The sequence below is a fragment of the Gracilinanus agilis genome, chromosome 5 (genome assembly GCF_016433145.1).
Source record: "Gracilinanus agilis isolate LMUSP501 chromosome 5, AgileGrace, whole genome shotgun sequence".
Lineage (NCBI taxonomy): Eukaryota > Metazoa > Chordata > Mammalia > Didelphimorphia > Didelphidae > Gracilinanus > Gracilinanus agilis.
In genome coordinates, this window is record NC_058134.1 from 17,423,553 (window position 1) to 17,439,092 (window position 15,540).

The 15,540-nt window shown below is 50.5% G+C and overlaps 1 protein-coding gene across 2 annotated transcripts in view; it reads right to left on the bottom strand.

Annotated features, from left to right (window-relative positions):
• The window catches only part of SKAP2 (src kinase associated phosphoprotein 2), a 147,846-nt gene extending 139,230 nt beyond the window's left edge, over nucleotides 1–8,616 (bottom strand). For both annotated transcript variants that reach the window (XM_044679838.1, XM_044679837.1), the window contains exons 1-3: nucleotides 8,477–8,616; nucleotides 955–1,060; nucleotides 253–278 (exon numbers count right to left, since the gene is read on the bottom strand). In XM_044679838.1, coding sequence (XP_044535773.1) covers nucleotides 253–278; nucleotides 955–1,060; nucleotides 8,477–8,543 — 199 coding nt within the window. In that variant the 5' untranslated portion in view covers nucleotides 8,544–8,616. The remainder of the gene's footprint in view (nucleotides 1–252; nucleotides 279–954; nucleotides 1,061–8,476) is intronic.
• Between the last annotated feature and the right edge of the window lie 6,924 nt (nucleotides 8,617–15,540).

A 15,540-nucleotide genomic window follows, 5' to 3' on the forward strand; every position in this document is an offset into this window, starting at 1 on the left:
TTAAATCGCTTGCGTCTCCATACAAGAACAGCTGTGCCCGGAGTAAATCCTGGAGACGAGGTTTTTAATTTTTTTTCTCAGCAGGGGGAGCTAACACCCTCGTCCTGGAAAGTCTGTTGATGCACAAAATGAAAATTCAAATTCTGCCTCAAACTATTAAACTTCCGACATTTAACTTGATCAAAGAGAAAAAGACAACAGAGGAACATGATTTAAAACTTTCCGCAAACCAATAAACCCTTTAAAATGTACCTTTGTCTTGGAATTCTTGAGGATAGCTGCAAAACAAAAGCAAACAGAAAAACAACCCATTACATTTGAAAAACCAAGACTGATCAAAAGAGGGCTTAAAATAACTCATCTGGGTTCTGTTGGCATTTTTTTAATGCTTTTACAAATTCACACTTTTTTATTTCCTTAATGTTCTCATCTGGAGTGACTAAATTCACACCATATTTGTAAAGTTATACATTAGGTCAATTCGTCCACAAAATTAAACAAAATTGCATTGTTTTCTCTTTAAGAACTTAAAAAAAAATCCTTTAACGCCCTTTCACTTGGGGCTACACAGAGTCTTCCAAATGGAAGGCCTTCTCCCAGGCTCCAGAGAATGGCATTCGGCATGGAGAAGCCTCCACTGGCTGCCCAGGCACCGGCCGTCATCAGGCCGTAACCGTGCTTCAACAGCAATATCCACATTTTGCTAACAGCACCTTATTTCAGTGATAAACAATCAAGAAGGCTGTCTCACAGGCTGTTCCTTGACAGGCGTAAACAAAGCTCTTGATTTCCACTTCAGGTATTATTTCTGCTGCTTTTTTTCCCCTCCTAAATACTTCATCCCGATTAAGGGAGAGCATCATTTTAATACCCAGTAATCAAATTTCCTATTGAACTGATCACTACAAAGTTGTTTATAAGGGAGAAATTACTCATAAAAGCCAGGGGACTTACGCCGACTTTACGTCTTTTATCTTCTTAATAAGGGATTCGCGCTTTTCCTTTGCTTTCTTGGATAAATTTTCCCCCTTCAGCGTGTCTACCACGAAGGCTTCCAGATCTAGACCAGACAACATAAGGAAAAGGACACAAATGATAAGAACAAATCACTTTCTGAGACCAGGACAAGGCCTGGTCCTACCTGGGAGTGTTCATCTCGCCCGTTTGTTAATGTTATTTTTCAATTGCAAGCCTAACGGCTGAAATATGTTTCGAGAACTAAATTGGACAAATGGGCTTCCCGCTTCGCCACCACAATCTGTCTGCCCTGCTTATGCTTAGGACAGCAAAGCCGGTTTTGATGCTGGGGAAGAAACACAAGTTTTAATAAGTGAGATACTCCAGAAAATGGATGCTCTCGTTTGGGACCTCCATAGGAAATGCAGCAAAGTGCTTTGGGGCCTGTTTCAGGAATTGTCTCCTTTCCGGTGTGCAGAGGCTTTCCTCACACTACAGAAAGGGCCGTCCTGAGATCAGACAGCGGCTCCCCAGCCGAGGCCAGTTTGAGGGGCCTTCATGGGTTTGGGGGGCTTTTAAAGCTAGGAAACTCCCCTCGTCCCTGTGGCTGCTGCTGAAACTTCCAGGGAATGCTCCCCCCTCTCCCTCCGGGTCAGCAGTCCCTTCGGACCTTACTTAAAAGGAGGAGCTTCCTGGAGAGAGTGAAGGAGAAGGCCGAGCCTGGCCACTTCCTCTGCCTCCCCGCACGGCCTCCTCCTCTTTACAAATAAAAAGAATAAAACCTGGCCGGCAGCCCTGGGGCTCCTGGTCCTCTAGAAGGCCCCCAACGGGAGCGCCCAGACCCGCTGCCGGGCCGCTGGGTCAGCCACCAAACCAGGCGGCAGAACCAGCGAGGAGCAGGTGTCGGGCCATCCTCAGAGCCCTGCCCTTTGCCAAGGCAGCCCCAGAGCTTTCCCCGGACCACTTGCCTCCCCATGCTGGGCTCCCGGGGCCGGGCGGGAGGGAGCCTGACCGGCGGGGCAAGTTGGGCCGGGTGGCTGCCGGGGCGAATCATCCCTTTCATTTCCTGACTCCGGTACTAAGCCGGGAGAGGCTTCTCGGACAGGCTACCTTCTGCCTCCGGATCACGTTATCTCACGGAAATCGCTTCCTGATTTCAATCCACTCTGCCAGCCAGGAAAGATCTTTGGGCAGAGCCCGTGAGAGATGCGGCGAGGGAGATGGAGCCTGCTAGACCGGGGCAACCAAGAGGCCAGAAAGGGATCCCCCAAAGGGCTTCCCTTCGCAGAGACCCCGCTAAGGACGCAAAACTCCCCAGAGCCCGAAGGCTTTGTTCCTGGAGGCTGCGCCACCTTTATCTCCCTAGGAAAGCCCTGGGAGAGCCGGGTTTCCGGGGCCAACCCACCCCCAAGCTTCCTCCCCTCGGCACCGAGCTGTCTAACTTTAGGGCGCTCATGTCAACGCGCCTCCTAAGCACTCCCCGGAGAAGGTCCCTTTTTGCACCGCCCCCTCCCCCACCCCAGACCCCATAACTGCGCCGGCATCGGGGTTCCTTTTCTGTCCTCCCCTTCGCGGATCACCGCCACTTCCTGCGCTTTGCCCCGCGGTGGGGCTTCGGTTTCAGCCCCCCATCCCTCCCCTCCCCCCCAGTAGTTAATTGCCTGTTTTACTGTTCATTACTCAGCCCAAGCGGAGCAATAGCTGCACCGAGCAGGACCCGAAGTTTTTTCTCCAAAAAACCATTTTAGCCTCTAATAAAGCAAGCGGGCTTCGAGGGTCGGTCACCCAACTCAGCCCTCCCAAACGCTGGGGGCCCAGCGGACACCCCTGGGCACGCCGGGCACGCACCCACTTGAAGGGAAGGGGCAGCCTGAAACGGAGCTGGAAGAGCCAAAACCTGCCCCGGTCCGCCCCGGCCTGTCCCCAAACCGCCTTCGCGGTCCTTTCAAAGCCAAAGCGAGCTGCCCCCCAGCCCAGGGCCAGGCTTCGGGCTGCCCAGGGGCCGCTGGTCCTCCTCCCTCCCTAGAGACACCCAGCAATGAGAGGGGCGGGGCCTGCGGGTGCTGCCCTTCAGCAAAGGTCCTGGCTCCCAACGGGGCCCATTATAGGGCAGGGCGGCTTGGGGCGCCTGGCTTTCGGCTGCAGAAGGGAGTGCTAGGGGCTAACACCCACGCAGCTCCAACTGGCCAGAATTTAGCACCACTAACATGGTTTCCGGGCTATTGGGTTCCTCTTTGGGGGGGAGGAGGGGTGTCTCCCTCCCCCACTGCAGCCAGCCTCCTGCCACAGCTCACAGCTAGGAAAAATAAGGCACCAGGAGCCACAGTAAGCAAGGAGGGAGGGAAGCCAGAGCTCCAATGCGGGTGCTACTCTCATGCTACCCACAAGAAGGGGGTTTGCAAAATGTTAAAAATCCATCACCCTGACAGCAGCTGGAGCTCCAGACACACTCTGAAAGGAAGCTCCCACGGTGAAAGGAAGGGCCAGAAGCCTGGCCCAGGCACCCACAGCGCTCCCCCAGCTCCCTCCCCGCGTCCATGCTAGGGCCTGGGACCGGAAGGCCAGAGGCTACCCACCAAGCAGCCACCAAGAAGGACTGTCTCATCCCTTGCTGCCCAGGGCCAAAGAAAAGGCAGAAGCCTGGAGGGGGGGGGTCGGGGCAGGGGGAGCTGCCTCCCTGAGCCCCCCAGGAAGGTGCTCTCTCCCCTACGGGCCTCTAGAGGGGGACCAAGCAGAGGGATGGCCAAGATCACTCACCAAAGGAGGGCTGGCCAAGACATAGCAACCAGCTTCCCTGTGAGGGTCCAGGGTGAGTGCAGAGCATAGCAGAGGTTTCATGGTGGAAAAATGTTCCCCCTAAATCATAGGTGCTGAGTGTGTGACAAACACCTCCAGCGTCTGGCCTTCCTCCCCACTCCACCCCCCAAAGTCTTGGAGAAAGGCCCTGAAAGGCTGGGGATGAGACCCCTTGGAGCCCGGCCCGTCCAGGGAGTCAGGCAGGATAATGGGGTGAGCGAGAGGGCTGCCCTGTGTGCCCTGACCACTGAACTCCACATCTCTCTCCCTTTGGGAAGGGGGGGGCAGATTTCCCGTTGGCATTCTGGGGAAGCATCTGGGAAGGGATCCTGGCCTCACCCCTCCACAACAAGGCTCCGAAGGGGGACAAGCTTGCCCATGAGAACCCACCCAGGAGAGCAGACTCAGGGGTGGAGGGGGCCCAGGGAGATCAATGGACAAATATCCCAAGCTGGGAAGCAGCTAACTGAAAACAATGATTGATTGAACTAATCAGTGCTCAAGCCTTTGCCCTGGTCATCAAGGACTTCTCCATCTTGCAATGTGGCCGAGGCTTCCCTTTGGGGGAGCCAGGCTGGGTCTCTGAGGCCCGAGCCAGAAACCTCCTCTCAGCAGGCCTCGGAGGCTCCACGAGCATCTGTTTTTTCAGAAAACGCAGCTCCACAAACACTATGCCCTGCTCTTGGGCCAGAATCCCAGGCGGGAGCCCCCAAAGCCACGCAGGAAAACGTGGGGTCCCTGCCCCAAAGGGGCCCACTCAGGGCTTCTAGAGTGTGTGCCGTCCCGCGTGGCTGCAGCGCTGAAAAAGAAATGGAAACTCGCTGCGACGAGCAAGATGGACTCGGCTTTAATTGAAAAAGACAAACTAAGTGAATGATGAGTGTATAAAGCCCAGCCTGGGCCGTTTTTATCGCCCATCCATGACACTTAATCTCAGATTTATGGGACACCAGGACTGGAGGCCTTTCTTTTAAGAATATCTGTTTCTTCTGTAAATCCTGGGCTCGGTGGAGACTCCGAGAAACTTTCAGACGCTGCTTATTGTGTAGTAGAGTTGGATTTCCTTTTCATAAGAATAAATGGCCAGCGGGTACGTCCTCTGGGGACGAGGGTTAAAAAAAAGTCAGTGCAGAGCAGGACAATGACAGCGACCCAAAGGCAGGCCGAGCCATGACGACAGGCCTCGGACCGGTCTGCACTGGGGGCCTCCCCTCCCCTCCCTTGGCTCCCCAAAGCCCTCGTGCCCAGGAGGGCTGCAGACGGGCTTCCAGGGCAGCTTTTCCCCTCCGGCCACCAAACAGATGCCCACGTGGGCCCGCCCGGCCATCCTGGGGAAGGAAAGTCCAGGTGCTCCCGGAGGCGGCTCCTGGTGCCTCAGTAGGTGGCACTCTTCCCTTTACAGACTCACATGGTGCCCCACCACGGCGTCATGGCGCACTAAAAGAAGGCTGAGAGGAGGGCAGAGGAAAAACAAGCCCAACGTGCCAGCCACGAGATCCTGAGGAACGTGGGCAAGGCCCCTCGGCTTGACCCCAGGCCCTCCCAGAGAGCCTCTCGGAGGGGAAATCCATCGATGGACTGCTCTGGCTTGGCCCTGTTGGCCCTGTCGGCCTGGGAGAACTGACCGCTGCACAGACGGTGGCGCCCAGCCCGAGAGCTAGTGGTTGGCGGCCCCTGGGCTGCCTGGCCTTCTCTGCCATCATTTTTACACTCCGCTTTGGGTCTCCATTGAAAACAGGAGCCCAAAGCAACTACTTTCTCTTCATTTTTGGAGCCACCCTGTAGAGAAGTTCCTGGAATGGGCTTAAGTGGCTGCCCCGAGGATTGGGTCTCTGGGTCTTTGGCTCTCTGCTGGATCCATCGGAGCAGTAACTGGGCCGCAGGTAGGGCTGCCCCCCGGGCCTTCCAGAGAATGGGAGAAGGCTGATCTAAAGGGGGATTGGGGAGGATCCATGAATTTTCATTATCCTGGCTCTCCATTTATTATTGAAAACATAAGGCTAAGGAGAGGGGACATAGCCTGGGTTCCAGTCTAGCCTCAGATACTTCCTAGCTGTGTGACCCTGGGCAAGTCACTTCACCCCCATTGCCTAGACCTTACCACTCTTCTGCCTGGGAAACCATACTTAGTATTGATCAGTTCTAGGCCAAAATGTAAGGGTTTAAAAAAAAATAGGTATGTACTCCCCAAATTGGGATTCTTTCAGGTAAATTTTCCCAAAGTGTAAAAAGTGCTTCATCATCTCTTAAATTAATCCCAACACTTGACTAGATTTTTAAAAAACTTCTCATTGTTTTGCACTGACAAATCTAGTGTCTGATTCAAAACAATGAATTAAATCCAACTAAAACAAACACACATTTCAAACCTTGTCCAGCCGGTTCATCTTAGGACAAGGTCGATTTAAGACTCTTTCTGGGGCTCTGGACACCTTGTGGGGAACATGGCCATGACTACGGAGGCTCCTACCACCCTCAGGACATCCAACAGGCCTTCAGGTTCCTTTTATACAAACCCACGAGGGGGAGAAGGAAGGGGCAGGCCTTTTAAAGCACCCACTAGGTGCCAGGCGCTGTGCTGAGTGCTTCCCAAGTAGGATCTCATTTACCAGGGAAAAATGGGAATCCTTCTCACCTTCACCCACCCTGGAGCATCCCTGCCACCTGTCAGATGCCCCGCTCTAGAGAGGCACCACTACGTCTGCCCCAGCGGCTGGTCTGTGCTGGCAGGAGGCAGCGTCCTTCCCACCAAGCCCCGATGGCCACGCCACCCTCGCTACCAGACACTGGACCCAGGAGACTGTCCCAAGGATCCCAGCCAAGAGGCTGCCTCAGGGGCTCGCTGGGCAGAGGGCAGAGTCAGTGCTCAAGTCTAGGTCAAGGGGGAGGCCCTCCTGAGCTTTCTTGGCCATTTCCCAAGAGGGAGGCCCGCAGGACAAGCCAACCCCCATGAGCCTTGGCACCATGGTCCGGGCACACAGTGGGCCCTTCTCGGGCTACTACTATCAGCCCCCAAGAACCCAGGAAGTTCGAAATGGAAATCTTCCAGGCCGTCTCAGAACTCCAAGAAAAGAGGTCAAGGTCTGGTTTGGGAAAAGCTGAAATAATGGACCACAAATCAATACGTGAGCAATATGCCACCCCTGACTCCATGGAGTCAAGAGAAGACTCGGCCCCTCCAACACCAGCAGAGCCCCTCCAGGGGGCCCTTCCTGGAGGAACATGCCAGGCCTGGCCAAGGCTGGGCCCACAGCACGCCTCTCGTTTTCTGGGGGGGCCTTCTTCTGCCAAGAATAAAGTCAATGAAAGACACTGTGGAGTTCCCTTAACGTAGCTCCATTCTCACTATTTAACGAGGAAATTTTAAATTGGATTTTTTTTAAAGGGCAGCTAGATAGCACAGTAGATAGAGTTCAAATCTAGCCACAGACATGTCCTAGCTGGATGACCCTGGGCAAGTGCTTAGCCCTTGACATTCTTCTGCCTGGGAATGAACCCTTATTATTGATTTTAAGTCAAAGGAAAGGTTTGTTTTTTTTAAAGGGCGGGGCATAGGAGGAATCCTCCCCCCTCCCCATCTTAAACTTCCTTCTTCCCTTTATCCTTCCTTCCTTCTTTCCCTCCCCCCTTCCATCCACTCATTAGATAACAATTGCCAGGTGCATCAGAGATACAGCTGAACTACCATTAGCCCCTGTGGCACACAGCCCACTGAGTGAAGCTGGGGCCAGGAGGGAAAACCTACCGAAAAGTGAGCAGCTGGACAGTCAGTACAGGGAGCATCAGGGGTGCCCTCCTCCTCAGGACCCCCCAACTTCAGCTGGGAAGGAGCCCCCTCATCTCCCAAGCCTGCGTTTCCCTTCGTGAAGGAGAGGCTTGGCCAGGAGGCCCCTTCCAGGCCCAGGTCTCAGAGGTGAGGGGGAAGTGGCTTCCTCTTTGGCCTCTGTGTCCTCCTCTGAGCTCCCTCTCAGCCCTCCATCCAAGCCCCTAGGGTGAAGGTGCTTCCTGTCCAGGGACTCAGTTTACCCCTCTGAAAAGGAACAGAGACAATTCCTGAGCTCTCTTCCGGCCTAGGATCTGGGGTCTTCCCCCCAGCCCTTCCTCTAAGATGCTCTGACATCTCCCCAGCCTCAGTTTCCCCCTCTGTCGAGTGGCCTCCAACATCCCTTCCAGCCCCAGCTCTTGGATCTCCCCAGTTGAGTTTCTCCTTATTACACTCCCAGGGGTGAGGGCTGCCCTTCCAGACCACCCTTGGCCTCAGGGGCCCCCTTTGTTGAGGGAGAGGGTGGGCTGGTATCAGCCCCTGAGCCTTTCCAGAGGTTTCCCCTCCCTCCTCACGTCGGGGCGAGGACTTACTAAGCACAACCCCCTTCCAGCCAGCCCTGGCCTCAGTTTCCCCTGCCCCGGGAAACAAGCAGGGTTGGGGCTGGCTGGCCCTGGCGATCCAGGGAGAAGGACCAGCCAGACTTTATTGAAGAACCTGATGTGGAAGCCAAGGGTCGCGGCGGCCCCTCCTCCGGGTCTGACAGGGGAGGTCCCTGATTGCTCCCTCTCCCCAGGGGCTGTGACAGGTGAGTTTCCCGCCCCGCTCCCCTCCTCCAGAGGCGGGTTCCACCGCCACACCGTGTCCCGGCACCAGCCCGACGCCCGGCGCACCGTTCCCCACACCTGAGGGCGCGTTTCCCCCGCGGCTCGCCGTCCTCCCCCACTCCCGGGGCCTCACCTGCCAACAGACTCCGCACATCGTCGGGGATGGCTCCAGGAGAGGACAAGCTGTCGGCCTGAGGCATGTTGGGGGCTGGACGGACAAACGCACCGAAGAACGGAGAGAGTGCCCGCCGGCCTGCCTGACCGCCTGCGTGGTCCGAGGTGCCTCCTAAAGAGGAAGTTCCTGAAGCCCCGGCTGGCCCGAAGCCGCTGGACTAGCCACCGGCCGGGCCCAGCCCCCCTGCCCGAGCCCCGCCCTCCCGGAAAGGAGAGGCGGGGCCTGGGCATAAAACGGGTCTCACTGCGCTTGTGCAGCCTCAGGCCTCCGCTCAAGACACGCCTACGAGAGAGTTTGGGAGGAGCCTGGGCCGAAGAGGGGACGCGAGGCGCCTGCGCGGTCCCAACCACTCTGCGGGCCGCGCCCACCATACAATGGCGTTCCAGAGAGACTCGCTAGTCTTATGCCCCGTGCTCCTGCTTACTGAGAACATGGGGCTCTGAGAGCATCGGAGCGTTTGCCCCCCCACTCCTTCTAGCTCATGTGGGACTCCCGGGACCACTCAAATCAAGTCTGCAGTACGTGTCTATGTTCCCAAAACAAATATGGCGGCCCCATTCAGGTTGCCGAAAAGCACCAAGTTCAGATCTTCCGCCAGTCCTCCCTGAGGAGCCAATCCGCGGGGCGCCTTTCGAAGACCCCTCTGTGATTGGCTCTTAGGCTTCCTAACCACGCCCTTTTGTTTGTCCCGGTATTGTTTACCTCCACAGGGGTGGGTAAGGGGGCGGGTCGATCCGCCCCAGTTGGGGAAATTTGCCAATCAGAGTGCGATATGACGCCCCTTCCCCGAGCCGGTCAGCCCTCGGCCAGGATGTAAACTAAGGGTCTCGGTTCCGGCGCCTACCTTTTTCTCCTTTCCCCTCTTCATCCCTCACTGATGTAACGAGGGGCCAGAGAAGACTTCTCTATACAGCTGGGCACCCCATCCGTGAGAGGCCGGGGCGAAAGCTGCGCACGGGCCCCAAGGCCCTTGGTATCAGGCTTCGTTGCTGGAGGAGTCTCCGGGCAGGACATTTAGAACCAAACCGAGCTCCCAAGCTGGAGGGAGCGAACCCAGTGATTCTGTATCCGGAAGCCCGGGGTGGAAGTAGACTGCGGTCCATAAGCACGTATTAAGCACCTGACCTCTTCCCTTCGGATGGGAGTTTCAGGACCGCCTGTCCTCGTAGCCCCCCCGCTGCATTCCTGGGGACTGCTCAGACTTCACCCCTCGCCCCGGGTCCACGCAGCTCGCCTTGGACTTCATTAGACTGTGCCTCATCAAACCGTACTCTCTTTGAGGGCAGGAACTGTCTGCTCTTTGTACTTGTATCCCGGGGCACTTAGTACAGAGCCTGGCATGTTGTAGGCACTTTATAAATGCTTAGTGACTTGACCTCCTTTGAGCCAGGTACTGGGACAGAAATGACACAGTGGCTCCTTCAGGACGCTTACTTTCTTTCTAGTAAGCAGGCTGTGCACAGAAGAGTACCTACAAAATACAGGATCACACTAACAATGATACGTGTAAAAGCCAGTGGAATTGTGCTGCGGCTAAGGGGGCTGGGGGGGGGGGGGGAGAGGGAAAGAACATGAAACATGTAACTAGGGGGAAATATTCAAAATAAAAACAAATATAGGATCATAAATTCTGAGCTGGAGGGGACTTTAGAGTTCAGAGTCCACACCCCATTCTCACCCCTTGTATTACAGAGGAGAAGATTAAGGCCCAAAGGAAAGTCCCCAGTTAAGATTCCATTATGTTCACAGGTCACAAGTTACCAGCTGACCTTCATAAACTGGTACACCAAGAAAATGCAACGTCTTAGTGATAAACCTCAGCAAAATGAGCTGGGCTACTCCTTCAAGGCCAGACACACAGTCTTCATTGAGCACCAGAGACATTCCTGAAAGCCTTTCTAGTTTGTTAGTTTTTTTAATTTTTTTGTTAATAATCTTTCCCTTCAGTCTTAGGGCCAGTACTGTGTATTGACTCTAAGGCAGAAGAGTGGTAAGGGCTAGGCAATGGAGAGTAAGTGACTTGCCCAGGGTCACCCTGCTAGGAAGGGTCTGAGGCCAGATTTGAACCTAGGACCTCCTGACTCAAGACCTGGCTTTCAGTCCACTGAGCTATCCAGCTGCCCCAAGCCTTTTTAGAGCTTTTATGTGCCTACTATGCCTTTAAGCACTGGGTCATCTCCCTACTCCTTGAGGCTCAGAGTGGGACCTGGGCTGTGGGCAAGGAGGAAATGCTAATGAATAAAGGAAATATCCCATAAGGATGTAAAAGCCATTTGCAAAAGTGTAGGGGGAAATAGCTAGTGCAACAATGCCTTTCATTGATCGGTTTAGTTCAAGAGGAATCAACCACATGGCCCAGAAGTCGGAAAAGTCAATGAATTGTTGGGATGCATCCATCCATGTGTAGGTTCTAGAGCAAGAGAGAGCCCATTCCACACTATCCAGGGCAGACTCCTTCTGGAATATTATGGCCACTTCTGGACACTCCATTTGACAAATGACTTCGATAATCTCCAGCATGGTCTGAAGGCATGACCGAAACAATAAAGGGTTCCAAATCATTCTGTCCCAGCTCCAAACATGCAGAGACTCCTACTGGGCCTCAAAGGACAGAGAAAGGACAGGAAGGCCAGTTTTGTCTCATTATTTTAAAAGATCCCAACCAGAACTGAATGAAAGGAAATGGGCAACCCAGGAAACAGAGCATTCTCAGACTTCAAAGATTTTCAGGCAGAAGCTAGATGACCATTTACAGGGACTCTCATAGCCAGATAGGTGTGCAGTGGATAAAGGTCAGGGCCTGGAGGCAGAAAGATGAGTTCCAGTCTAGTCTCTTATGACACTTAACTATGGGATCCTGGACAATCCCTTAACCTCAGCTTCCTCAGCTGTTAAACAGGAATAAAAAAAAACAAACCACTTACCTTACAGAGTTGTTGTGAGCATTGATTGAGATAATATAAAGTAGTTAGTGCCCAGCATGTAGTAGGTATTACATAAATGTTTATTTCCTTCCTTATAGACATAGGGACTCTTGTTTCTGTTATGCTGATAGGGCTAAATGACATTTGAAGTTCCTTCTAGCTCAAGGACTCCATCCAGTACATTAAAAAATGTCTTGGCTACAACCACCTGCAAATCTTCTCTAGGCAACTCCAATTCTTGTATGTCTCCATTACTGTTTCAAGGTTGTCGAGTGTGATTTGGGAGAATCACAAAATCTAGGCGACTGCACACACAACAAATTTGTCACTTAACCTCCAAAGGACCTCTGCTGCTGCTCCACCTTTTTACTTTTTTCCTTATTTATTTATTCCTTATTTTATTCCTCCAGTCAACTGTTCCAAACCTCCTCTCCGATCCTCATAATGGCCCCACTTCCACACTTAGAACATCTCAACTAGCCTCCTCTTTCTCTAAAAAGATGGAGACCATGTATCATTAGTTCATCCTTATCCTCCATTCCTTCTTAGCAGAGGGTTCCTCCCCTCAGGTCACAAACAAAGTTATTACTTCTTCCTGAAGCTAATATCTCTTCCTATGCTCTTGAACCTGTTCCCTCCCTCTTTCTTCAGGACCTAGCTCCAGGAGTCATCTTTCTCATGTATTTCCACCCCAAACCCCTTAGTAGTTCCTTCCTTTCTACCTACAAACATGTTAGGATCTCCTCATTCCTCCAAAAGTCTTTCCTTGACCATATATATATATATATATACATATATATATATTCCATCCAAAAACTACCAGATCTCATTCTTCTTTATTGTTGAACTTCATAAAAAAATTTGGCAATAACTGATACTCCCCCATTCCTTGCTGACCACTCTCTTCTCACTCTTAGCAATTAGGTTTCTGTTCCCCTCCTACAGAAACTACTTTCCCTGAAGTGACTAATGACATTACGTGGAAGGCATCAAACAATATGGAGTTCGAGAAATCTGACTGGGTTTTAAAGTGAAAACGGAGGGAGGGAAAGGGAGTAACATGTGCCCTTCCATCTGCCAAGTTGTTCACTAGAGAGGAACAAGCACAACACAGGAAAAATAGCCATGGAGAGGAGCAGTAATACATAGGAAGAAATATCCCCGAAGACAGTGGGAGAAAAAAATTCATAGGTCCCAGGTGTCTATGCAAAAATGTACAAAGAATAGATAATATTAGGATAAACTGGAGACTTGAATGCAAAGAGGCAAATTTACCTTCATAAAAATCATTAAGGTTTGGTGGAAAGGACTTGATGACCAAGAGGATACCCTTATCAAAGGACTATGTTTCCACTTCAAGAATTCAGTGAATCCTACTAAGTCTTGTATCCTGAAAAAAGGGGAAAGGATTGACTTGTACAAAAATAGCAGCTCTTTTTGTGGTAGTAAAGAACTGGAAATTGAGGGGTTATCTATCAAGGAGGGGATGGCTGAACAAATTGTGGTATATGGTTGTGATGGAATACTGTTGTGGATTTCAAAAAAACCTGGAAAGACTTACATGAACTGATACAAAGTGAAGTGAGCAGAACCAGAAGAGCATTGTATATAGTGACAGCATTGAAGTGATCCAGGACAATCCCAGAGGCTCATGATGAAAAATGGCATCTGATCTCCAAGAAAGAACTGATGGAGTTTGAATACAAATTGAAACATACTTTATTTCATTTTCTTTCTTCTTATTATTTTTTGTTTGAAATCTCCCCCACAAAATAACTAATATGGAAAAATATTTTGCAGGATTGCACACATGTAAAGTCTATATCATTTTGCTTACCATCTCAGGGAGGGGAAGGCGGGAGAGAGAGAGAGAATTTGGAACTCAAAATTAAAATTAAATGAACATTGAAAATTGTTTTCACATGTAACTGGTGAAAAATAAAATATTATTTAAAAAAAAAGAACTCAGTGGGTCCCTGACATCGAATATACTTCATTCATTGGTGCTGATGGCAAGCCATCCACAGATTCTCCTACCAGATGGTTGGTAACCATGTCTACAGAAGGGTAAGCCTTATTCAAAAGGAACAGAATAGATAAAGGGAGCAAGAAAGACCTTTCTATATTTTAATTTATTCATAGGAGAACATTCAGTAGAGGCTGGAGGGAAGATGGAGCAGAGCATGTGAATAAGATTAATGGAGAAAAAAAATAGCAGTCATGGAGAGGTTACTACAGGCTGCCTGTACAGAAGGAGGAAATATATGGATAAAAACAGATCACAAACCTGGCATGCAGGTGTGATCTCAAAATGATGAAAGACTCATGTTGTCCAGACATTTGCTTGTCTCTCTGCCAAAGGCAGAGAAACTAATATAAATTCTTTACTTTCTTTAATAATAACTTAATTCTTTGAGAAGTGAAGGAAGTGACAAGGGGGAACTCTTCTCCTGGTCTTAATTCTGATCAAGAAGGAGGAAGTTACAGAACCAGAAATGATGGGAACTTTAGGAGGAAATGACTACGGCATCTTAGAGTTTTCGAGAGAGGAGGGGAAAGCCAGCCGTGGTCTGACCCACATCCTATATTTTATAAACTTAATTTTATTATTTTTTGTCATTAGCAAGCACTTATTTCCTCTCCCTCACTACAATGAAAAGAAAAGAAAAAGAAAACCCTCCTAACAAATATGTAGAGTTAAGCAAAACAAATTTCTACATTGGCCAAGTCCCAAAATGTACTTCTCATTCTGTGTTTCAAGTCCATTGCCTTTGTCAGGAGATGGATGGCATGTTTCATCTTTGGTCCCCTTGAAGTGCCACACCCTATATTTGAGAACAGATTTCAAAGGGTTCAAAGAAAGGATAGGTAAGAACTGTGTCTAAAATGATCCCAATGACATTCCAGAGACAGAAACAGGAAAGATTCTGATAAGGAAGAAAAGGAAAAAAGGTCTCAAAAGGCAAGGGCAGCTAGTTGATGCAATGAATTGAAAGTCATGCCTAAAGTCCTGGGTTCAAATCTAGCCTCAGACACAAAAAATTGAAGGAAGGACATCACGTAACCAAAAAAGTAAAAATCAAGTTCTTCCTTCTTTATCCTTATCTTAATTCATTCTAAACAGCCATCTTCATTCTTCAATTCCTCATGCCCCATGATAGCTTTAAAAAAGCATTACCCTCCAATGTCCTTTGAATTCATGTCAGCCTCAGCTCACTCTGACTTTTAGTATTCCTAACCATGTTCTTAAAGTCTGTACCATTGGGGGCAGCTGGGTAGCTCAGTGGATTGAGAGCCAGGCCTAGAGATGGGAGGTCCTGGGTTCTAATCTGACCTCAGACACTTCCTAGCTGTGTGACCCTGGGCAAGTCACTTGACCCCCATTGCCTACCCTTACCACTCTTCTGCCTTGGAGCCAATACACAGTATTGACTCCAAGATGGAAGGTGAGGGTTATATTAAAAAAAAAAAAAAAAAAAAAAAAAAAGACTGTACCATTCTTTTGCATTTCTTCTCTGCTCTCTGTGTTCTCCAACCTACCTGTTCTTGGGCCTGGAATGTCCTCCTCCCCACCCCATCTCCTATTAATTGCTTTAAAACTCAACTCAAATGCCAACACTGTCCCCCAAAGGTTTGCTCTCTCAGGAAGTCTATAGGTAACAACTTTCTTCTTCAGGCCTAGCACATCACTCTGGTAATTCTCTAAGCACTTACCATGTACACCATTTAAAAAATTTTTTTATTCCTTATTCCAATCCTAGCCTAGGAAAGTGCTCTTCACTCAAGACATGCCCAATAAGTGTTTATGGAAAGAACGAATGACCCAGAAAGACCACGATGACTCTTTAAAGATCTCTGAAGAAGCAGATGAGTCAGCTTCCCGGCATGGGAGGAATTCAAATGCCCCCCACCCATTACATGTTAATAATGCCCATCATATGCAATACTACTGTGCTCAAAGGAATAATAAACTGGAGGAATTCCATGTGAACTGGAAAGACCTCCAGGAAGTGATGCAGAGCGAAAGGAGCAGAACCAGAAGAACATTGTACACAGAGATGGATACACTGTGGTAAAATAGAATTTAATGGACTTGTG